The 25,928-nt window shown below is 42.0% G+C and overlaps 1 protein-coding gene across 1 annotated transcript; it reads left to right on the forward strand.

Annotated features, from left to right (window-relative positions):
• atp1a3a (ATPase Na+/K+ transporting subunit alpha 3a) lies at positions 1 to 25,372 on the forward strand. The gene is made up of 23 exons (XM_073483256.1): positions 1 to 24; positions 11,721 to 11,834; positions 12,578 to 12,637; positions 12,846 to 13,049; positions 14,043 to 14,156; positions 14,462 to 14,596; positions 15,234 to 15,351; positions 15,936 to 16,024; positions 16,276 to 16,455; positions 17,962 to 18,160; positions 18,413 to 18,657; positions 18,800 to 18,992; positions 19,288 to 19,463; positions 19,690 to 19,826; positions 19,961 to 20,111; positions 20,236 to 20,404; positions 20,629 to 20,783; positions 21,499 to 21,622; positions 21,970 to 22,115; positions 22,297 to 22,427; positions 23,092 to 23,193; positions 23,393 to 23,484; positions 23,982 to 25,372. The coding sequence occupies exons 1-23, from the start codon at positions 19 to 21 to the stop codon at positions 24,008 to 24,010; spliced, it is 3,069 nt and encodes a 1,022-aa protein (XP_073339357.1). The 5' UTR covers positions 1 to 18; the 3' UTR covers positions 24,011 to 25,372.
• Positions 25,373 to 25,928: the final 556 nt, after the last annotated feature.

The raw sequence follows: 25,928 nt of genomic DNA on the forward strand, positions 1-25,928 counted from the left end.
CCGACTGACTGCGCCAAAATGGGGGTAAGAGACAACATCTTTCTGCGATTCAACCGACCGTTAGCTAAAGAATATAAAATGTCGGTTCTGGTAAAGTTAGCTAGCGGTCCAGTTTAGCGGTCAGTGTGTGTGTGTGGGTCCGCTAAGGGACGGGTTGAAGTGCACGGAGGCACGGGCATGATGTTCAAAATGACATTGGACTCGGTGGGGTATGTGTGAGTGGACGGAACCAGCTGTACCTGAACGTGACAAGCAGCTAAAACCGCATTGTTGCATGAATTATCATCGTCAAATGGGTCCAATTGCTCTCGTTTTAATTGCTGTAAAGCTCCAGGTATCGGATCAAATCAACGGGATGTGAATTATATTAACGACTGACGATATAAGGGATTTTTTAATGCCTGAACTTGGTGTCTTTTTCTGAGGAATATGCGCCAGATTTGTGAGACAATCCGTCCAGACTTGGACAGAACCAGTACAGGGTGGTTACGCGTTACAGCAACGATCCTCAGTTACTGTTTCAGTCTTTTTTTTTTTATTTTTTTACAGCTCTCACCCAAAAAAACAAGCACGTTACTTTTGCTATCATCCCTTATGAACATCACGATGAAGCTGATCAATCATATAACCAATCCCCACCTGTGAAATGTGATCAATTGTCCTCAGTGGATGTAAAGTATTGGAGTATCTATAATAGTTAGTGGTACTGTTTCACCTTACATTTTAATCACTGATTGGAGAAAATGAATGTTTGACATCCACACCGTTTGTTTCCTGATCATTCACATTGAACACACATCGATAATCCTCATTTCTCTGATGTATTGTGGCACTTGTAACGCAAAGTAACGTAACGAACAGACAGAGGATGTGGCCCAGTGTGCTGAACAACGTCATTTTTTTTTTTTTTTTTACCTAGAAATTAGCGATTATCGAGGTTTTTTTCACATGCATTGGATGAGGAGTGGCAGAAAAGACGCGCTGCTTCATTCACCGTTTCCAAAAACACGAGATTACACCGAGCGAACATCTGGCAGCGTGCAGCCGCTGGATACCGCCGCAGACGATTGAGGAAATTCACAGCTCTTAAGTACATGATTAGTCAGACTGCATAATGACACGGACGAGCCCGGTCTGAAATGAGATCGTTTGCGAGTGATATGCAGGTGAAACGCGCAATTACGCACGGTAATATGCAACCTGGCGGTGAAAACCGCAGCCCTGACTGCGGAATATCATGTCATCCCTCCAAATCTGACTGCAGTCACTCCTAATGATCAAAAGCATGGGGACAACTGTGTGATTTTTCAGTCAATCCTAATAAAGGAGAGCTACTGGAAAGCAGTGGATTCATAATATCCTGCACAATATGAGGCTGCAAAGTGGCAAACCCAGATTCACTGAGAGTGGGGGCTGGGAATCAAAACCATGACGGCTATGATTTTTTTTTTCTCCTCCTTTTCTCTCAACCATTTGGTGCATTTTCATTCAAACATTACATAATGCTTTTGCGCGTCAAATTGCTGTCACTGACTGTGCTGGGCTTGGTTTGGGTGTAAAAGCAGCTTAGGTCTGGGTACTAAATGGGCACAGACAAGTGCGTCAAAATGGTTCCTCAGTGTTGGTTAACCTCCCTCTCACCCTCCACCCCTATAAATGTCTGTGAATGGGTCCCAAAGGAGGTGCTCTCCACAAGTGTAGACACAGCCAACACCTCCAGCGTCTCATTTTACCCCAGCAGCCTCACAAAAACTCCCTTATTTGTTAGGTCATGAAGGACATCCTGTTCCAGCCCCTAAATTTAAGCACCATGATGTCATTCCTACTGAAAAACCCATCTTACATCCCTGTAGTATTATTGTCTGGCTTTATCCAGTGTCTCTACTCAGCATTGGGGTTTTACAACCTTGAATTGTTTCTGCAGCAAGCTGTATTCTTACTTACAGTATTCATAAAGTTTTGTTGTGGTATGTGGAGCCTTTAAAACTATGCAAGCGTTTACAGTAGGATAACTGTAGTTACATTTCCTCAGTGCCCATGGTGTCATGGTCCATCACTGCTGATGGGCAGTGGTTTCTCCTCTGCTCCACATCCGAGTTTGGGGGGTTGGGATGAGAGAGCATTCAGGCAGAGTCGTGGAAATTGTGCTGCTCTGTCACGGTTTGTGATGATGTCCACTAGATCGCCGGAGGGGAACCCGCGCACAACTCTGACTACTGCGCCAAGAGAGGAGGCGAGCGGTGTATGTGTGTGTTCAGGGGGGAGTGGAAACTCCCATGTTCAGGCTGTGATTTGCCATGGGGAGGGGTGGAGTGAGGATAGAGGAGATAGGGGAGACCTCAGTGAGGTTCAGTTGACAAGGCAACTGGGGCCACTTGATCTGGGCCAATCGATAGATTGGGGCTGATGTCGCTGGGGGCAACGATCGGGTTTGTGGGTGAGAGGATAAGGGCAGAGATGCAGTGAAGGTCAGCCTCACAGGGGGATCCTGTTTAGAGAAAAACTAACCAAGATCAAGTGATTGACACTGAATGATGGAGGTAAAGAGAGAAGCTGAAAGAGAGCCTTTGTGGTGAGTCACCTTGAGAAGTGTGAAAGATGGAGGAGTGGAGGAATGCAGGAGGAGATGCTGCTCATGTGCAGTGACGACACAGAAGCAGGAACAATGGTGGAGCTCGAGGTGAAAAATGGAGAGATGAACACTGAGATACAGAAGGACAAAAAGAGATATACAAGGATGGATGCTTCTGCTGATATCCCATAATGCACTTGGTGCGGAAGTTTCAGGAGGGGAACCAATCAACGTGAAGGATGGATGGTGTGTCGTGTGGTTCTGTGTGTGTGTGTGTGTGTGTGTAATAGGCTGGCGGCTCTCTTAGGACTAAATCTATTGTCATTCATGGTGTCTAATCCCCACATGACAGTGATGAGATCTCTTCATTGTATCTTCTCAGTTTCAGTCCTGATTATAATTGTCTGTACTGCGGCTCATTAAAACCAGTGCACAGAATCATTCAGGGAACAGTGTAGTGAAAAGAAGAAAACACATCTTACTAGATGCTTTGTTATTAATTCAAACTGTTAATGAAGCGTTTTAAGTGTGAACATTAGTTGAACCAGATGTTGGTTTACTGGGTTGTTAGTTTAGGCTGTGCACATTTCGTGTGGTAAATTAATGAGCACCAGTGTTGAGTTAAGTTGGCTTTCATTTTATTAGTGAATAATGCGCATTGAATGTGCAGTTCAGTAATGATGATAGCTCTTAGCTGTTCCTTCATAGGTTGGTTAGAGAAATCTGTTTTTGACTGAAGATACACACAATTTTGAATAAACTCACTCTTAACGGTGGTTAAGAGCTGGATTGATTGTAATGTCAAGACTAGGGCTGAATTGTTTCTGTTTTCATATTGTCTAACCCTGAATATTTGAGATCACTGATATGTGATCTGATTGCCAGGGGGCAGCAGGAGTTGGAAGGTGGAAGAAGTTACGTCAGAGCATACCAGTGAAATGCCAGCAAGGACAACTTAGTTTTAGTGTCGAGGCAAAATGTTACCTCCTGTATTTGTGGATATTGTGGGTTTTACCCAGATGCCAAAGCTGAGCGTAAGGATTTTACACAGCCTATCAGGATCTATTAAAAAGTCTGTGTGTCTGTGCTTGGTGCGACAATATCATAGCATATTTAACATTATCTATCACAGTATCTTCTACTGCCCACTGACTTTAGAAAATTGAAAAGAGAGCAAATGACCTGTGGCATAGCACTGTAAAGATTAAAACACTGAATCACCGGGGCACCTTAAAGCCCCTTTTCAGCCTATGGATCTACTAAAGATAATCTGGATACAGCATTGGAGGTGGAGCCCTGTTCATTCCTATGAAAGGTGCTTAGTGGCACATGAAGCCAAAATAGTTCAATCTCCTGCATAGCTTCCATGTTGTGCAGCCCATAGAACGTGTGAACTGCAGACTTCCTCCAGCCGAGCAGCTTATCTCTGGTGTGCCCTCGGTTTGGCACGCAGTTTTGCGACTATGTCAAATTGGCTTCAAACCCGGCATTGTTCCTTGGGGCTTGGGTCAGCCTGTCTTACTTCCTGTTTGGTGGTTAACACTCAATGCACTGTCCTATTCATTAAAGTTCTTTTAATGCCATATATAATAGCTGGCATTATGAGAGACCCTGCCTTTGCTTCTACGACTTCTAAATCTCTCCTCTCACTACAGCAATGCAAGCTGCAAGGATCTTGTATGACTTGCAGATTTGTCTATCTTCATATGTCATTGTCCTATTTTATTTTAGGTTGAGCAAAACATTTTGTAAAAAGATATTTGGCGAACAGTTTGGCTAATCATCATTGTCAGGATATGACTGGGAAAAATATGAAATATAAAAATTCCATGCACATGTGAATCAGTCTGCCTTTATTGCTCTAGTGTTAAAATATGCAGCTTTGGAGAATTATATGCAGTTTTCAAGCTCAAAGGCAATTTAAAGTGCACCACATAGGAATGCATTACGATTACATTTAAATCTATGCATGCAGGAATAAAGCAGATACATGCATAGTAATCGTATTGCTATGTGCTTCTAGTGATGGGATTGATTTGAAGCTAAGCTTTATATAAATGGCATACTAATACTGTTGTTTTACAGAGTCAAGTCCACTTAGCCTACACAGCTACTCAACAGTCATTGTACTGTAGTTTGTTCACAGTTCACTATCACATCTCTAATGGAAGTCACACCATATTATGTTCTCTTGGTAATGGACTCTATTACACCATTCTTCCAGTTTGTCGATATTTCAGCATTACTAACGCTCAACCTCCTGGCCTTAATAGTTTCCATTTGTGAGAGTGTGTGTGAAACAGTGTGGATTGACATCGATCAGGTTTTTCCAATGCCATTGATGCCATGTTTGCTGTTTAGTTTATTGTGCTTTTCCTGGAATGCACGGTGAGGTCATTTTGACATCACTTCCTGTTTGCTGGGTGACTTGGGTGTCAAGGGTAACGCGTAGTTTTCCATGCGTCCTGTAACAGCACCACACAGAAATGACAGTGAGGATGGCGGAGTGAGAATACACAGCACACTGAACAGTACAGCCCTATTACATAACACACCTTCACATTGAGTGCATCATTAAAAAATTCCAATACCCCCCCTCCATTCACTCCCCCACAGCTGACTTCAATTATTTAGATGGCCCGGTGGATTGGATGTTGCTAGGAAACCTCACATCCCCCATCTATCAACCCAGTGGAAGTACACGCTGTCAATCTGATTCTGTCAACAACTGCCATTTTCTGTCGCTCTGATATGCTGCACTGCACAATGTGAGAAACTATTAAATGGTGGGCAACAGCACACAATCAGTGGTCAGCCATCCAGGCTTCCACTGTTCAAATATTTTACAGAGTCGAAAACAAATCAAACTGATGTATTATTCCACTGTGGCTTATAGCTGCATAAGTTAAAAACACAACCCACACAGTCTGCATCCTAAGTGTGGCTCAGACTGTCTCCTCTTGATTAAACCTTGGTGCAGATGAGTAGATCAGAGTAAAGGAGAGCAGTGAAACAGATGGGCAGCCTGGAGGGAGGAGAATGTAAACAAAGTGGGAGGGTGAAGGGAGGGATAGATGATGTAGGACCCCTCAGTGTATAAGTGTGTGTGTGTGCTAGTCAGTCTGTCAGTATTTTCTAGGTCGGTCAGTCCACTGATCTGTATGATAATCCATTTCTTTATGTGTGTGGTTACGATGATGCACTGTGGCACCACCAGAGCTACTAAACTGCCCCGGAGGCAGTGGCGAGATCTTCCATTCAAAGAATCGGAGCTAAAATCGTGACATTTTCTCACTGGAACATCATCAGATTTAGCTGAAAAATAGGTTAAATACCACACGCTGAGCATGGCTAAATACCAGATGATTCAGTGTCAGCTGGTGGATATCTCACCAAGGTCTTACAGTATGGAGTCGCTCAGTTTACATTTGCTTAGTTGTGAGTATTCATATGGGCAGATATGAGCACTGCAAGCATTCAAGAATACGGCAGTGTGCCGCTTTCTTGTAAAATGACTGATACAATATAATAAACTGAATTGAAATTAAAGAAATGAATTAGGAAATCTGTCTCAGAGATACTGATCTTCACAATTGTTGCCCCTTTTTCTGATTACAGCTCATTTCACACAATAACTGTTATGATCACCATAAAGCTCACTTTGAAATAAGACAATCTGTTTCCTTAATGATTAAAATATGAATTATTGTAGTTTATTTTTCAAATCATTATATGTCCATACCCAAACCAGGATGCACAGAAAAATGTTCGTGTTTGATGTCTGAGATTTGACCAGTGATTTCAGCAGATTAAAAAATGACTTATCCATCTTTGTTCAGACCTGTGGTGCTCCGCGCCGCTGGTCAGGCTTGATACAGAATACCAGCCGATAGAGCAGACTCCAAATGTTCAGCAATCTGTCTTGTATTTCAGCACACAACATCTGGATGCTGCTGAGAAACTCATCAGGTTTCACAGCCTGTAACTAGACAGAGAACAGGCTGTATGCACTTGAGCAATAGTGGTAGCATAAGCAGGAAAATGTCCTCTGTATTAATTCATTTTAATCATGAATGAAACTGAAAACAATAAACGTGTATTGCATATTGGACCTAATATTTTATGGAATTAAATGAATGGAAAAGTGTAAACAACCGGTCCAGTGAAACAAAATGTGATATCCTGGCCTGAGAGTGTAGCATCCAGAAAATCTGACAATTTTCTTGCTCTGGGTTGGTTCAGTAATGTCCTTGAAATACTATGTCTTTAAAATGGAAAGTAGTGAGGGAATATATTGCCCTTGATAATTAGGAGTTTATTTTTTAATTATCACATATTTCTTTCATGGAGTTTTAAAATATTTATGTGTGAGTGTGACATGTGTCCCTTGTGGGCCTATATCTGATTTTTTCAAGGCAACAATGGATAACACTGACAAAATACTTCCATCAGGCTTGCTTCCAGTTTCCATCATTGAAAAAAAAGAAGAAAAAGAAGTCTAACTGTAATAATACAGTGTGGGTGTTAGTTGTTTAGATGTAATAGGATTCTTTCTAGTGCCTCTGTGACCTCGTACATTTGAAGATCGTGCAGCACTGAAGGGTCTGTTTACATGCCTGAGTAGTTGGCCTTGTCGCCTCTGCAGCCATCATCCTGAATGGATGTGTGCACACAAGTATGAAGGCAGAGGAGGAACTGAAGTAGCAAATGTCTTCAAAAGTGAAAGCTCCTCGTGTCAGAGCAGTGCCCATCTTTGAGATATGCATGTTTTAATGTGCAGCTTCACAGTTCTAAATTGTCAAATTGTACTTTTTGGTGCTTTAGTTTTGCCTTTAGGTCATTTTGAGAAGTTAACATGGTGGAGAGCAGTGATTAGGCTCTGTTGTAAAGGAATACTTTGAGGTGTTTACTCGTAATCCTTCAAATTAAAGTAAAATTACACCTGAAAGCTTTCTTCTCTACTTTTCATCTCAAGAGTTGGAGTTTTAAAAGAGAAATCAGACTGATAGTTTGTAGCTAATGAGGCATTTGGGTAAATTTAGACATTAAAGGAACTTGATGTTCTGTGTTGGATGTTTTCCAGGGTTAAATTCAACCAGGATACAAACATTCGGTTCTTGACTCACCTGAAAGAGTCTATGGGCTTTTCTATGAAGTTAGCTCTTGTTCTGAGCACTTCAGGTCACAGAAAAGTAGCTACGTTTTGTTACGAGCTGGGAACTGATTGAAGAAAAAGTGATTGTGTGCCTGATTGTAATCTGATCATTTTCCTTGACTGGATCATTACCTTTGTGTTGATTTAAACACATTTAAATCTATTCAGTGCATTTTAGCCAGAGAAATGCAGAAGATGTTACCACATTGAAAATAAGTGAATGAGTAAGGATGAATGAGAGGCTGGGATTGAAAAGACGGGAGAGAGAAAGAGGGAGAGTGATGAAGAGGGATTATTGTTGTTCACTGGGTTAATCTGTCAGTGTAGTAAACAGCAGTAATCTGATGGCCTACTGGACGCGACTGCCTGGGGAACACTGCACCTCCTGACAGATGGCAACACACACACACACACATATAAACATACAGTTCATGCAGATTTACAGGTACACAGAAACACACAGGCGTGGAAAAATGCTCTCGTTTGCAATCAAGCAGAAACTTTAAGCATGCACAACTGCACAGATGGGAAGTATCAGTCACTGAGGAAAGCTAAAAAGCAAACATGTGGAGAGAAATTTCTACACATCTTTTTTTGTTGTTGTTTTTTTCAATACAATTTTGCCTTCAAACGATTATGGAAAGGTAATAGCAATAAACTGAGTTTTGTTCCCCTTCCATTCTTTTTCACAATGATGCTCGTTCTGTCTTGTGTTATAAATCCAGTGCAGCCCTTTCCTTTACAGCGGTGCACTTTCACCCTCCCTCCAAAAGCCCACACTCACGCTCAGCCAGGCTATTGCATGTTTAGCTCAGCTCACTGAGGTCAAGTGAGCCATCATTTGTTAAAAAACAAAGAAAGATTGCGTAACGTGGCTTGTTTACACACACAACCAGCAAAATGTACAAATATCACCAAAATTACTCTTTAGTATGTTATTTTATCTTTTCTCTCTGAGTTATATTTTATCATTCTCACTAATTGACACCACTCTGTACACTTGGCCGTCATTATCAATATCTTGGGGTTTCTAAAGGAAAACATGCATTTATCACTCATGCGATCTGAAGAACATAACCCTCCTGTCCGGAGAGGTCTATTGGTCAGGAGCCAGCACAGACTGGCCCTGTTGGGCAGTAGCACTAGTGTTGGTGATGTTCTGGCAGGAATTCTCTTTAGTCTTTGCAATTCATGACCAAAACAACTCTTTTGCCATATTAATTGTATTAATGCACACAGAGAGAGGTGAAGAGGTAACGGGTAGCAAAACAAGTAGGTTCTCTGGTTGGCTCTCATTAAGTCATCATCCTGCTAGCTTTACACCCAGTGAGTGGAAAAACCAGACAGTAAACAGCATAAAACAGCCATCAAATCAGTGTGAAACCTCTCAGCTTAGACTCATCCACATAAGAGCTTTCCTAAAATAAGTCTGCTCTCCTCTTTCATCATGCAGGATTACGCAGAATATGAATCTCAATATGTTTTTAATCACAGTACATGTTCTCACATTTGTATTAAGGTTGGATATAAGTGAACATCTGCCGAATGAACAAATGTTAAGTCAAGTACATGTCTGATAGAAAGCAGTCACACATTTCACTGCACACCACGAAAATACTCTTTGAAAATGTCAGCTGAGTTTGTGTTTAGTCTCAAAGTGCTATTAAATTTGTAAGTTGGATTGGATTTTAGGGGACTTCCTATATCTGGCTGAACTTTTTGCTTCGCAGTCAGTCTAAAGAAAATAAAAATGAACAGGAGAATAAAGAGAAATAAAGTAAAGGAACATAAATCAGGATTTGTTTTGTTTTTTTCATTGTTTTTTTGTATTTCTGGAAGTTTATAACTATTTTATAGTTCACACACAGTTAATTCCATTTCAGCAGTCATCTGTTCCAAATCCTCTACTCTAAAGATTACTTATGACTAACTTGTGCTGTGGTATCACGTTAGCTTTGGGTGAATTAAAAAGATGAAACTTTCAGGAGTTTCTACAGCTTTTACATTTTGGCTCGTCGAAGTAGGAAGCCATGCACAACACCAGGAGCCTGAAACCAAAGCTGCTTAATGGAATCATTAATGTTATGCTTTTCCAGTCGTGAAGTTTTAAAATATCTTTCATGAAAAAGGCTTTGATGCTTCTACTGCTACTTCTACTATACTTAACATGGTATGGAAGCATTTTGCAATGCATAGAGTTTCCCTTAGTTCAACAAAGGTACAGAATATCATGAAATTCGATGCACTTATACAGACAGGGAGCTTGATAAACCCCTTCTGTAGGTAAAGAACAGTGAAGAGCCTCAGCGTAACCGCAGTGGAAAATGTTCAGTGGTTGGTAAAGGCCTATATGACAAATATTAAATTCAAAACAACATGAAAGCTCAACAGGATTTACAGATTTAAGTCAGATTTACACATAGAAATGTCCGGATCCTGCCATGTTTCTGTTTCTGTGTCAGCCGAGCAGCTGTCTGACATTTTAATGCTTTACTAGAAAACCCTGAGGATGTTCCTCATGGACGGTGCATGCTGGGTGATTTGATAAAAACATACTAATCCCCCAGGAGCGTGTGAGCAAGCAAAGGCTACTGTACACAAAAAACACCGATATGAGTACTTGAAGACATAACGTAGCATTATTTATAGGGTAATGGGTTTATTTCAGCCAATTAGCTTCATCCTCATGTCCTCATGTGTCAAGTAACCCATCAGTTCTACGTTTATGTATTTAATCTGATATTTCTAGATACTCAAAGCTTTGCAGTGTCACCTTTTCCTGCCTGTTTTGGACTGACGTTGCTAAAGTATTCAATGTTTCCCCCTGAATGTTGTTCTTGACAGATTGATAAACCTGCAGCTGCAGACTTCCATTAATACACGTCATATACACACATCTAAAAACACTCTTTATTCACACACACACACACACACTAATGTAGGACACTGAATATCCCATGATGTACGTTACAGTTACTGTCAGATTTGTTCTTTCTGTCTACCTTCTGGCCCTTCTTGTTCCCTGGATCTTACTCTCACCTGACTGCATTCACTTGTCCTCCTCCTCTCAGACACAGCAGCAGCAGTGTCTGTAGTCTGAACGACAGCAGTCTTAATGGCGATGGTGTAAATTGCTGTTTAAATGGAGCTCTTGAGACAGGCCTGTGCTCCAATGATGCCAGATCTGATCAGGAAGTGCCGAGTTCCCCTTCTCACATCGGCATTACATCTAAAGTTGAAATATCATTTGTGTTATTAATCAGTGGTTGTCCTAAGTAAAAGGTTTTAGGTATTACAAGTAGGACAGTCAAGGCTTTCTTTGGCTGTCATTGCTTAGACTTCCTGCCCTCTCTTTCAGATCGTGATCATATTTCATAGAGCGTCCATAGTAGTGTGCATTAATTGATGATGTCTTGTCACGGTTTTAAACTTTATTCACCGTAGTTCGAAAACTCCTAGTTTAATGCTTCATGTTCCTCTGAACAGAAACTCTCAGCTCTGCTGTGTGTTTAACTCTTAGCTCCGTTAGCTGTTCCTACAACTAAACACACTGCAGGACTCTGCCCACCGCCTGCTAACGGCTAAAAGCTAACTAATATGGTGTGTCCCTATAGTGGGTTTACTGCATCCTTTCATCTTTTTTGCATCATATTTTCCATTTGTCTTGCGCTGAATAGCCTGCCAGTGATAATAACACTATGATAACAGCATGAGGAGATGCGCTGTTGTCAGTGCTTGGTTCAATATGTCATATCCTAAGTAATAGTTATACTCAAGTATACAAAAATCCCTTTAATCCCGGGGAAGATCTCTGTTCATCCCAAACACATTTTTCTATCATCCCCAGGACCACGGGCAGCGCTAGTCTCGAGCAATGTGTTGTATCGCAGTGAAAATAAGGATAAAGGTGTCAGCTGTAAAGAAAAACAATTAACTAATATTATAGTTATATGACAGGATTGAACTCAGTGATCTTATCTTTGTGTGTTACAGTATGGACGGTCAGACAGCTACCGCGTGGCCACCACGCAGGACAAGGATGAGAAGGAGTCGCCCAAAAAAAAGGGAGGCAAGGATCTGGATGACCTGAAGAAGGAAGTTCCCATAGTAAGTACACTGCTGCTTACTGTTTCCTCTGACCTCACTGTATTTGTCATGAAAACTGTAGGTCTAGTCACCTACTTGGATGACCAGATTGGTGGCACAAAAGCACCCCTAAAATCTAATTTCAAATCAAAGCACAATGAGTCAGGCATAACAAAAGCCTTGAAGTCTCAGCTGAGCAGCGAGGAGTTCATAGAAAGTGTATCCTGGCCTCACTCCAGCATTCAAAGAGCTGCGATCCAACTGTAATCTAATCTCCCTGTTTGAAAAGAAGATAACCGACAGTTGGTATTCTGTAGCAGCTGGTGCTACGGTGTGGTTTTAGGTAATATACCAGAGCAATTTAATCCTGTTGTGGTAGGATTTGCTCCAGTATGTGGCCGGAAGCCAGACCCTCAGGATATCCCTTTGTTTTGAAACTACACGGGCTGGGTCAGATACACACACTGATTCCCAAAGAGTATTTAGAAATCCTGAAAATAATAACTGGACTTCTCTGAGGAACATTTGTGGAATAGAAATACCAAATCAATTGTTTTTGTAAAATATTTCCTGCTTTGAATTCAATTGTAAGAGTCAGTTTAACAAATTATAAATACATTTTTTGGAATGTACAACCTCCTAACATAACCACATTAGCTATAACTTTAATATTCTTTGAAACATTATTCATTCTTTTAGGGTATCATTAAATGTCAGGGTTTTATTGATATGGTAATTTTACTTTCTGTTTTAATTCATTGTAGACGGAACACAAAATGTCTGTGGAGGAGGTTTGCCGGAAATACAGCACTGACATCGTCCAGGTAAATTGATCATTTCAGATTAGAAATTACACTTTTACACAATCAGTTCAACTTAATATTGTTGTTCTAACTCTTTCTCTTTCCTCATTTTCCTCCGCCCACCCCTCTGTCCTTCTTCTCTTTCTTCCTTCTTGATTGCCTCTGCTCGTCCATCTCTTCTTTAATCCATCTTCCATCTTTTCTTCTGCCTTCCCTCTTCCCCTTTCAGGGTTTGACTAATGCCAAGGCAGCAGAGTACCTGGCCAGGGACGGCCCCAATGCCCTGACTCCACCCCCCACCACTCCAGAGTGGGTCAAGTTCTGTCGCCAGCTGTTTGGTGGCTTCTCCATCCTGCTGTGGATTGGTGCCATCCTCTGCTTCCTGGCCTACGCCATCCAGGCTGCCACAGAGGACGAGCCCGCTGGGGATAACGTAAGTGGATGATGATAGGATGAGTTTTGAGTTCAGTTCAGTTTGAGTACTACCTGAGAAAAGCCAGATGTTAAAAAGCGCCGGAGGGAGCGAGTATACAGAGAGCGATGAGTGTGTGTGCTCCCTCTCCACCAGCAGATCACTCAGACAGCTTTTTGCTGAGTCATTAGTCCTTAGGGACGTAGCTGTATCAGTGATAAAGGATGTGTCAGCTGTTTGTCCGAATCATGCCAGCCGACCCATCTTTAGTGTGACAGACACCATCCTGTTGACATCCATTTTGGGCACGCCACAGGGAGCGTGTGACTCCTGGCAGGGTAAGAATACAGCGTTCATGGGTCATCACTGTTTGATGCCGGGTCAGAGCGCAGTGCTGAGCCGAGCACTGAGGCTAAACGGCGATGACACACACTGCATGAAAGGACAAAATACTTGGCTCAGACCACGGGGGAGGACTCAGGGTGAAACAAACACAGCAACAAGTCAGCATGAGCGACCACGACTGTATCACACACCCAAAATATTAATTCACACTCTGATAGCTGGTTGCAGTTCAGGCAGATGGTACAGGACATAGATGGGACTGCCTTGTTGGAAGATTTTGACCTTGTAACGGTGAATTATTAAAACATGAGACAATAGACAAACTATCATAGTCATAAAACAACAAACAAAGCAGACAGACTCTGTGTGACAGGGTCCAAACCTTATGCTGCTGTCAGCTACAGGATGAAAACAATTCAAATGATAGGCTGAAAGACCGTTTGTGTTATTTGTAGAAACAGAAGCCTAACCTCCCAGAAATAGCTTCTTTACTTCTCGAACTCCTTAAAAGTTCAAGTTGTTGTCAGAATATCTTATTGAAGATTTTTCAACTCTGTCTCTCCATTTGTCTATTCTTACCTGCCTTGTGATACATTTTTAGATAAAGGTGAAGTCAATCAAATCATTTCTGCATTAAATCTAATCTTTCTCTCTTCCCTCTCCTTGTAGTTGTATCTGGGTATCGTGCTGTCAGCTGTCGTCATCATCACCGGCTGCTTCTCCTACTTCCAGGAAGCTAAGAGCTCCAAGATCATGGAGTCCTTTAAGAACATGGTCCCTCAGGTACTGGACACTCAATAGTTTAACCAGGATATTGTGATATGATTTCTTTGTGATAGTTGTTGAGATAAAGAGATACCTATGAAATGTTAATTAAGTTAAAAATTATATTTTAATGAAGCTGCATTCCACAATATCATGTTGCAACAGCTTTCACACTATTTGCTTATTTCCCCAGTCTTTAGACTGATGTGCTGTTTCACCTCTTCTCTAACCTCTCTGTAAATATTTTAATAATTTACAGAGACTAAGTGTTATTTATGGCATCACGTGCTTCTCTCTCACTCTCTCTCTCTCTCTGTTCCCAGCAAGCCCTGGTGATCCGTGAGGGAGAGAAGATGCAGATCAACGCTGAGCAGGTGGTGGCAGGAGACCTGGTGGAGGTGAAGGGAGGCGACAGGATCCCCGCTGACCTCCGCATCATCTCCTCCCACGGCTGCAAGGTGCGCTACAGGCACAGATGCACAAATACAAACCAGAGAGTGAAACCAACACATTCTGTAATGCTGCCCTTGAGTAAAACCTTTATAATTATCACATTTTCCTGTAAAAGTTTGGCTTCACCACAGAAGCCAGTAAAGGTTTACGTAATAGTGGAGATTGTAACATCAGCAGTCAGGTCCTGTCCACCATGTTTTGAATCCACCTGATGTGTTGATATATCAGGTATTTACTGAATCATCAATTTCAACCATAATTTAAAATTCATACTAAAACAGCTTTGTAAACTATTTACCTGATTGCTTTCCAAGTCATGATTTCCACAAATGGTGCAGACAACTTATTTATTGTCATTATAAATTCACACAGATTTTCATTGTGTATCTGCAGGTCCTCAAGTTAACCTCAGATCTATACAGATATAAATGAAGTGTGACACAAACCTCTGCTTAGCTACACAAACACTCATTAGAAGCACATCAAGCATTAACAAAGACAATCAAAACACAGAAAACGTACGTGGCCTTTTACATTGTAGTGAACGCACTGAACCTGTCTCTCCCGTATCTTCCTCTTGCTCTTTGTCTCTCTCTGCCTCTCTCACACGTTCACCATATGGTTTTCTCCATCTCTGTCCAGGTTGACAACTCATCCCTGACCGGTGAATCAGAGCCCCAGACCAGGTCACCTGACTGTACCCATGACAACCCCCTGGAAACCCGTAACATTGCCTTCTTCTCCACCAACTGTGTCGAGGGTAAGATCACCATCACGTCATTATCACAGTCATCTTCATCGCTTGTCACTTGTACAAATCATACACCGTCAGCCACCCTCCATCTTGTACAAACATTTTTATATGTGTGTGTGTTCATTCATACGGATGCATGCGTATGTTTATTGTTCTGGATCAATGGTCAGATAGACCTGTAAACAGAGACGCTACACATTAGTGGTCTCTGTAGGCCACAGTGTTTGGTCTGACGGAGGAGGTGTCCAGTGACGTCATCATGACCCCATTTCACCTCATACCTGCTCTATTCCAGTTCAGTTTGTCATATTACTGGTCTGCTGTGCAACTCACACTGTGTTCCTCACAGTGGTAGAAGAGGGAAATAATAATGTATGGCACCCCTATGTGGACACATCATTACATTGCATTAAGTTTTGCACTATTCTTCCAGGCATCATCCATCTGTCTAGTTTGTCCATCCATTTATCATCACTCACAGGCAACATGTGTTCTTCTTGATGTGTTTCTTCTCTTTTTTAATTTTTTCTGCAGCTGATAAAGAAATTTATGATTTTACAGAACCTGCTTCCTCTCCTCTCTTTCCTCAGGAACGGCTCGTGGCATCGTTGTGTGCACTGGTGATCGTACAGTGATGGGCCGCATTGCCACTCTGACCTCAGGCCTGGAGACTGGCAAGGTACCATATTCCTACCATAATCGAAGCTGCTTAATGTGATCATTCAATTATTTAGTTGCTCATACATATTTTCAGTGTAAGCATAGAAAACACAGCTTATTAAGAAGTTTGATATGTTTTGTGAGCATTCAGTCAGCTGCTACACAAAAGTGATTTCAGTAAAGAGTCATAGTTTCTTAGTGTCACATTACTGCAAGCCTTCTAGTGAGAATCAGCATCTTCAATCAATTAAAACTTCTTCTGCTCTTCAGACACCCATCGCTAAGGAGATCGAGCACTTCATCCACATCATCACGGGCGTGGCCGTCTTCCTCGGCGTGACCTTCTTCATCCTGTCCATCATCCTGGGTTACAGCTGGCTGGAGGCCGTCATCTTCCTCATCGGTATCATTGTCGCCAATGTGCCAGAGGGACTGCTGGCCACAGTCACGGTGAGTAGGCAGAGAAATGAGATACTGTGTATGTGTGGGTGTGAGATTATTAGTTGGGGAAAAGGTAGGTTTTTTTATTGTTTGATTTGTGTTTTTTAATCTGTGACAGGGACAAGAATGTTAGTATTTCTAGTGAGCGTGTGTGTGTTTACAAGGTTGTTGTCCAGTTGTATGATTCCTTCTTTTCGAGTTGTTTTTCTTGTGTGTTTCTTCTTACAGTCCTTGTGTGTTTTGTTTCTTCCTCATTGTTTTACGCAGACTTGGGTCAAACAGTATTTTTTTATATTTCCTATATTAGAGGAATCTAAGAAGTTAAGTTCTTTTTTAATTCACAATGACGTTACCAAAACAGTAACAGCTTTTAAATTTTCTTTTCTTTTCTTTTTTTTCGTAGTAAAATAAAGTACTGCCAAAAGAACCGAGCAACACTACCCAACTCACAATGAATAACATTAAAACTAATAGAGAGCTAAAGCTCTGCGTGTATGTTTGTATGAAGACACTGTAATGTAGATTTTGTGATTAAGATAATAATGTTGCATTACTGAATATGCTACAGGTAGTGCTAACAGTAAATCAGCTTCTCCAGCAGTTTGTAGTTTCACCCATGTCTGATTGTGTGCACAGTGTTGTAGCTGATGATGTCTTGTTGTGTCTGCTTCCTGTATCTCTGTTCTTGTGTTTTTCAGTGTCTTGTTGTTGATGTAGCTGCTGTATGTCTGTGTGCATCTCTGTGTATGTCTGCGCGTTAACATTCTCTATATGTCAGTATGTTTTCTGTGGTGAAGGTGGTGTATTGTCATTGTTTGTATATCTCTTTCCATTTCTCTCCTCTTTCTCCCAGGCAGCTCCACATGTGTTAGTGTGTACCTTTCTCTCTCTCTCTCTCCATCATCCTCTTTGTATGTCTCTCTCTCTCCTCCAGGCCAGTCGCGGTGCTGTCTGCAATGACAACGGCTAGCTAATGTAATGATATTAGGCTAAGGACTGAATTCGGCCTCCTCTGCTTGGCCTTTGCTCGTTCTGTTTGGCCCATGGGTCTTGCCATAGTTGGCATGATGACATAATGCACCGCTGCTCTGCTTCATTGCTTCACTCGTTCACGCCTCATTTTCTCTCCATTGCTGTTTGCGCTGTGTTTTTATTTCTGGAAGGTTTTGATTTTAGTGCATTTTGCTGTAGAGAGACACTTTGGTGAGCAGGAGAAACATCTCCAGGTGTCAGGGCGAGTTAATCGTTGGGTGTGGTTAATTGTTTCAGGTACAGTATGGCACTGACGTGTCTGCTCATTGGCTAAAGTTAGATTAACACCTGGAGATGTTCACCTGTTATGTTAAATAGTTTATCATACAGGTACTAATTTTTTTCTCTTTCTCCTTTTGTTTGTTTTTATTCTCTCCTTCATCAACGAATCCTTTCCTCTTGTCTTTCCTTCTCTCGTTGCTGCTATGTTCTCTCTGCCATTCCTCCGGTTCCTTCTTTGTTTTTGTCCCTCCTGGCTCTCAGGTGTGTCTGACACTGACTGCTAAGCGAATGGCTCGTAAGAACTGCCTGGTAAAGAACTTGGAGGCTGTGGAAACGCTGGGCTCCACCTCCACCATCTGCTCTGACAAGACGGGCACCCTGACCCAGAACAGGATGACCGTGGCCCACATGTGGTTCGACAACCAGATCCACGAGGCCGACACCACCGAGGACCAGTCTGGTGAGATTTTCCCCTCTCTCTCTCTGTTGCAATTCCTGTTCAGTTACAGTTAATGTTGATTTAAAACCACAGACTAGAAAATCTTATGGGATGTTTTCAGGCTGGTATTTTAAGTTTATTCCTTAAATGCATCTTGACAGTTTCTAGAACAGAAAGTACAAATTTTGGTAAGCAGCAGGAGCCATGGGTGTAGTTTAGGTGGGACTAGAAGGGATCTGCTGAATGCGACACCTTCTTTTGATCATTCTCCAGGTTCTTCCTTCGACAAAAGCTCCCCAACATGGGTGTCTTTGGCACGCATCGCTTCTCTCTGCAACCGTGCTGTGTTCAAGGCTGGTCAGGAGTCTTTGCCCATCCTGAAGCGTGACGTCGCCGGCGACGCCTCTGAGTCCGCCCTACTTAAGTGTATTGAGCTGTCCTGTGGCTCCGTCAAAGCCATGAGGGAAAAGAACAAGAAGGTGGCCGAGATCCCCTTCAACTCCACCAACAAGTACCAGGTGTGTCCCCTTTACTTATTCATGCAACTAACAAATAATGCATATGATCTATAAGGATTTGTAGTAGGTGGGCTAAAACATGCAAAAACACTCCATACTCTTGAATTATTCTAATACTGACATTAAAATATGTTCCTACTAGCTCTCAATTCACGAAGCTGAAGATGAAAGTGACAACCGCTACCTGCTGGTGATGAAGGGAGCCCCAGAGAGGATCCTCGAGCGCTGCTCCACCATCATGGTGCAGGGCAAGGAGCAGCCCATGGACGATGAGCTGAAAGAGGCTTTCCAGAACGCCTACCTGGAACTGGGAGGACTGGGAGAGAGAGTACTGGGTAAGGATGGTAGAAGATAGAAGAACAGTGTAATTTAATTAAAGGTCTTTATTTGGAATATAGAGCTGCAATGATAAGTCAATTCATTGATCAGTCAGTTGAAAGAAAATTGATAGAGTTTTTAGGTTTTGGATACTGTTTGCTGGACAAAAGAAGCAATTTTTCACAGTTTTTTAACATCTTAACTATAAATCGATCCTGAAATGAATCCTGAAATTTGGTGAATTTACTGAAATTATTGTATAGGCATCGTGTGTACAGTTCATTCATTCTCCTTCATCTCTTCTTCCTCCAGGTTTCTGCCACCTTTTCATGTCAGAGGAGAAGTACCCCAAAGGTTTTGCCTTTGACACAGATGACGTCAACTTCCAGACAGACAACCTTTGCTTCGTAGGCCTCATGTCTATGATCGACCCTCCCCGTGCTGCCGTGCCCGACGCCGTGGGCAAATGCCGCTCTGCTGGCATCAAGGTGGGCTTCTTTCAAAGCTGGCATTTAAAGGGCTGAAAAAGCAGATCATAGCACCCACCTGAATGTGACAGCTGTGTATGACTGTCACGCACATGTTTAGAAAGCTTTTATGGAATGTTTTAGGAATAGTATGAATTATTTTCTTCTCAACCTATCCTGTTTTGTATCTTTTTTTATTTTCTTTCACCTCCTATCTCCTCATCCTCTTCTTCGTCCTATATTTCAGGTTATTATGGTGACTGGTGACCATCCAATCACAGCCAAGGCCATTGCTAAGGGTGTGGGCATCATCTCCGAGGGCAACGAGACAGTGGAAGACATCGCTGCACGCCTTAACATCCCCGTCAGCCAGGTCAACCCCAGGTAAGACAGAAAATGCATTCACAGGCATGGCAGGATAGAAGTGAGACTTTAACCATGGTTTCTGTAAAGTAGATGCTCCATGTAGCTTTCAAAATTTGGTAAAAAGAGTGTTTTGTTTTATCTGTGTTGTGTAGGGATGCCAAGGCCTGTGTGATCCACGGTACAGATCTGAAAGACCTCAGTCAGGATCAGATGGACGACATTCTGAGGAACCACACAGAGATTGTCTTTGCCAGAACTTCCCCACAGCAGAAACTTATCATTGTAGAGGGCTGCCAGAGACAGGTACAGTTACTGTACATAAACACACATTCATATACGTGTACACAGTTAAATGCAAACAAGTGCCTGTAATGACAAAAATGTATTGAATGGAAACCTCCAACTGTGTATCCTCTTTTTCTGTCAGGGAGCCATCGTGGCTGTGACAGGTGATGGTGTGAACGACTCTCCAGCCCTGAAGAAGGCTGACATTGGTGTTGCCATGGGAATCTCTGGCTCAGATGTGTCCAAACAAGCCGCCGACATGATCCTGCTCGATGACAACTTTGCCTCCATCGTCACAGGAGTAGAGGAAGGTGAGGGATAAACCTAATTAGGGAAGGTGGGGGAGGGGAGAAAAGGAAAGAAGAGGTTAGGTTTGAAAGATTAGTGGGTTTGAGGGATGAAAAGGGTCCTTATATCTTCAACTATCTGTATGTTTTCTGAATTTAAGACGCTGTTGACTCAGCATCCCTGCTTATTTGGGTTTTAATGTGTTCAGCATCCTGTATTTATTTATACACCACCTTCATCCTTACAGGCCGTCTGATCTTTGACAATCTGAAGAAGTCCATTGCATACACTCTGACCAGCAACATCCCAGAGATCACCCCCTTCCTGTTCTTCATCTTGGTCAACATCCCACTGCCTCTGGGCACCATCACCATCCTCTGCATCGACCTGGGAACTGACATGGTAAGAAATACACAAACATTCACACATAACCACACAGTGACTCACATACTGTACCATCACTGCAGCTCTAATGTGTTTATATCCAGTCAGGTAATAAACTAATGTATGAAGCCACTTGTCCAATCAGAGATGGCCCCACACTGTACTGTGAATCCAGACAGGTGGAGATAGATTTCTCTTATTTCATACAACTTGCGCTTTGTTACATTACGATTTTCATGTGACACAATGTGTGAAATTGATCCTGCATAGCTTGAAGTGTCTGTGTTTGCAGACTTAACTTGAATAGGAAGAATTAAACCTGGGAATACTTAGAATCTGTTATAACAAGATGCTGGTTAATTACATGAAAATAGAGCCAGCGTTACTAAACACAATTTAGTATTTAATTTGCAAATGTTACAGGGAATAGTGGAAGGAAGTGTTAAATAAAAAGGTCTCAGTCAACACAGTATTTATCACATTTATTTCCTGACACCTCTATCATGTTTCACGATGAATGAAAAGTATGTTCGCACAAAAAACACTAGGTGGCAGTGTCAGATCAGTCCAGATCTTCCAGTGTTTGCAAAGTGCAGCATGTTGAATTGAACCAAAGCAAAATATACCCATAAATAACTGCTTTCACTGAATAAAAAGCATGCTGCAGATACGTGAAATCATAATTGAAACCACCATAACAACAATGTCTCTGTGTTTCTCTCTCCTCTGTCAGGTACCAGCCATCTCTCTTGCCTATGAAGCAGCAGAGAGCGACATCATGAAGCGCCAGCCCAGGAACCCACTGAGGGACAAACTGGTCAACGAGAGACTCATCAGCATCGCCTATGGACAGATCGGTAAGTGCCATGTTGATCTTATTCAACATCAGTACGAATTTTAAATAGTGTGTAGCATTTTATCACCAATAAATCATTAGCACTTTAATTTTTAGATATTAGTGACATTTTTTGCCACAAAATGTGTTTTCTTTATAAATCTCTGTCTTACTTTAGTCCTATAAAAAACAAATTATTTTCATAGTTCTGTTAGCTCATCACGTCTGACTGCATCAAGTCTGTGGTGAAATTGTAGTCTGTGTTTCAAAGCAGCAAATTTGAATGGAACAACTCTCTGGGATGTATAGGTTTTTACTTTGTCCAATAACCCTAATCAGTGAGTGACTACACACTGTCTTTGTCTGCAGGTATGATCCAAGCTCTTGGCGGGTTCTTCGCCTATTTCGTCATCATGGCTGAAAATGGTTTTCTGCCGTCGGTTCTTGTCGGCATCCGGCTCAACTGGGACGATCGCTCCACAAACGACCTGGAGGACAGCTATGGGCAGCAATGGGTACGAGTGACCTGACACAGTTTCAGTACTCTGTTTGAGTAACCTGATTTCTCATTCTCCCTCGTGTGTCCTGATATTACACCAGGTCACTCACATAAAGCTCCCAAAATATTTCTTTCACAATTACCTTCATTCACAACTCATACATTGTGTTCCTGTTTCTTCCCCTTTCTCTGTACAGACCTACGAGCAGCGTAAGATTGTTGAATTCACATGCCACACAGCCTTCTTCGTCAGTATTGTAGTGGTGCAGTGGGCAGATGTCATCATCTGCAAGACCAGACGTAACTCTGTGTTCCAGCAGGGCATGAGGTCAGTCACAACTTATATCAGTGTCTTTATAATGAAGAAGGCCCTAAGTTATGATAATGCAATATACTATAGATCTCACTTTTAGGGGTCATTTTCTGTTTGACAAAGTACTTTTACTCCGATATGATAAGTATGTGATAATACTTCTGTTCTTTTACTTAAGTAAGATTTTGAATGAAGGACGTCTACTCCTCAAGTCTTTTTATTGTCATGTACAGGACAGTTTTAGTGAAGCAATACAATTCTTAGCTCTATCTTTCTTCTAAGGGAAAATGTATATATTGTTGTGTTAGTACTTTTATGGAAGAGAAGGATTTGAATACTTCTTTAATCCATTACAGTCCACTACACAAGTATGTTCTCTGAAGGACAGTGTGAGCTAAATAAACAGGTGTGAGCATTAAAAACACGAGAATTGTGTTGTTGACGAGGCATTACTTGTGTTGATGCAGTTTCTCACAGCTGCCACTAGATGCCACTCTGTCCTGTAGGCAACATTTATAGTCTAGGCACACAAACCCAGATACTGGTGCCAGTACTGGATCCAGTCCTCTTTTATTTTCATATCTGTTAATTTGCTTACTTTGTTTGCCCTTATCGCTCGTCTCTCCATCATGTGTGTCCTCTAACTAACCCTCTTCTTTCTGCATTTATTCTTTGGCAGGAATAAGATTTTGATCTTTGGCCTGTTTGAGGAAACAGCTCTGGCTGCCTTCCTGTCCTACTGCCCAGGCATGGACGTGGCACTACGGATGTACCCGCTCAAGTGAGTCAAACCAGCATCGTCGTAGTACCTTTATCATATTAGATCATATTAGATTACAGTGCCCTTTGTGCTCAGTATGTATGGCTACTTTCAGGAAAGATAATGAGTACTGGACTGGTACCGTGTTCTTCATTACTTTCTCCCAGTTTTGAGCCGAGCTGTGCTCTTACTCTCAATCGTTCCTTCCGTTCTCTCTCAGGCCCAGTTGGTGGTTCTGTGCGTTCCCATACAGTTTCCTGATCTTTGTTTACGATGAGATCCGAAAAGTCATCCTTCGCCGAAGCCCAGGAGGTAAGATAACACCTGCATACACGCTCACACGCACATAACGTAGACATGTACTGTCTCAGCTGCACAGTAGATTCAGTATTTGTTTGAAACTGCAGCCTGGTGCAGAAAAGGAAAGTTGCTCACTTTGAAATATTTACTGAATAGATTTGATAGAAAATAAAGTTTTATTCACCTCATCAGGCTCAAAATAATTATGTACTGCACCGTCTCTCTTTTATTGAGAGTGAGAACAGAAACACTGCGGCTGAGTCTTTACAGTTACAAATCCATGACATTTTAAACGACGGTGTGTAGTGAAATCACTGCATCCCTAACTGGACTAATATAATATATCATTACATTAGTCATACATATCATTTTTTATATCACATCACTGTTAAGTTTTAAATTCTATTTTTCCTCTGATGTCAATCACTAAATGAAATCGTTTGACTGGTAACTCTTCTCTCTTTCTTTTTTCTTCTTTCCCTCTTTCTCTCTCCTCTCTGTCTCTGCAGGCTGGGTGGAAAAAGAGACGTACTATTAAATTATCAAAGCATCATTTCCTTCTCACCCCGTCCTCCCCCGAACTCATCCCTCCTTCTCTATCTCCCTCTCTCTTCCTCTTTCCTCCCTGCCCTTCATCCATCCCTCCTCCGTCCACATACTCAAACTGTGCAAGATGTTTACTTCTCTCCATACTGCCACCCTCATCCCTAAAGAAACAAAAAAAATCAAACGCCAAGATGACGAGAGGACCAACGACAGAGGAGGAGAGGATGGGTTTGTCCCGTCCTCTCCGTCCCTCTGTCCTCCTTTTTTTCTATCCAAAGTCTTTACAGCACTAGTCTGCCAGTAACACTGTTGTGCCGATGCTTAATACTTCACTCTTCATACGTGTGCTCAAACTACACCACCGTGTAGACGTGAATTAAGTATATAATCAAGAATAAAGACGAAAAACCTGACTGTTCCACTGCGATCACCTTTGCCAAGCAGAACAACATGGCAGCTCCCGTCTAGACTCCGAATCTGAGCGTGTGGGTGGCGTCGGGTTTTTGTTTGTTTTTGCAGAGAAAAGCCACCCAGATCCAGCTCTTTAATCACTGCCATTTCCTGCCATTGCCCTACTTCAACTTCTTTCCCTCCTTCCCGTCTTTTCTCTCTTTCTATTTACTCACTGCCAATCTTCTACTGCCATCCCCTCCTCCTCCTCCTCCTCCTCCTCTTCCTCATACCCTATCAATAAAGAATCAATCTCACCATAAAACTTACACAGTCGCTCACTCACGCCCTCATCAGGGTGGAAAAAAAAGGTTCCCTCCTCCTCCTCCTTCCCTCCTTCTCTGTCTCCCCTCCTCCTCCTCCTCCTCCTCCCCATGTGTTATTTTCTGCTTGTGTTGTTGTTGTTTTCTAATAGAAGACTGGGTGTTTTTTAAAAAACGAAATTGTTCGTAAAAGTTTTCTGTTTTTCTTTTTTTAAGTTTGGAGTGGGTCCGAGAGCTGCTTGTTTTCATTCAGACATGACAAAGCACACTGTCTCTCCCCCTTCCTTCTCTCCTCTCTCACACTCCTCCCCTACCTGCCTCCCCCCCTCCTCACCCTGCCTGTCTACCTGTCCCTGTTTGTATGTCTGTTTGTGAACACTGTGCTGAAACCCTCCGTCCTCGTAAACCTCCGCCTACTTTCACTACCTGCCTCCTCGACCTGCCCCGCAAACCTTCCCCGCCTCCCCTCGACCCCGCCCGACCTCACCCCTGTTAAAAAAAGAATTACAATCTTTCTGTGTCCTCGGAAAAAGAGATTTCTCTCCAATTTCATTATTTAAATCAGTGGAAACATGGAATAAGGCACTGTACCTTAACTTGCGAAACAGCAGCAAAAAAAAAAAAAATGAAATGAAATAAAACGAGAAGGATCTCTCTTTTTTCAGCTTGGTCTCAAGTTTGTTTTTGTGTGGAGTTTTGTCAGAAAATGGAAATAAATGCTGTGACCAACTCTTATGTATGGCAGTAGTGTCAAGTCATCTGTTTTCTACAATAAAAGTTTCACAATACCAGAGGAAAAGTTAACGCATCGCATGTCCAGACATGAGCTCTGTTCGCACAGGGCTGTTATTACCAGGGGACCTCATCAGATTTAGAAAGCCACGTGTCTGTGTTTCCTGTGGCTCAATCGCACAGGATATGATGTCACGGCTCTGCGTAACATAAACGTTTTCAGAAAAGAAGCGTCTGTTCCTTAGCAGCCACATTTATAAGATAATTTAAAAGTTGTTTTTACCACTGTCTGCATGTGTTAGAAGCAGGTACTTTTTATGAAATAATCAATCTGACGGGCCAGCTGTTGACCGTATTATGCCACGATCATATTCCTTGTTCAGTTGTCTGACAACAAGAAACAAATGTTTAAAAGGAAGTACAACCGCAAATCTCAGAGATGCTGATTCGCACAGGCTTTATATT

Source organism: Pagrus major, chromosome 16 (assembly GCF_040436345.1).
Source record: "Pagrus major chromosome 16, Pma_NU_1.0".
NCBI classification, from domain to species: domain Eukaryota; kingdom Metazoa; phylum Chordata; class Actinopteri; order Spariformes; family Sparidae; genus Pagrus; species Pagrus major.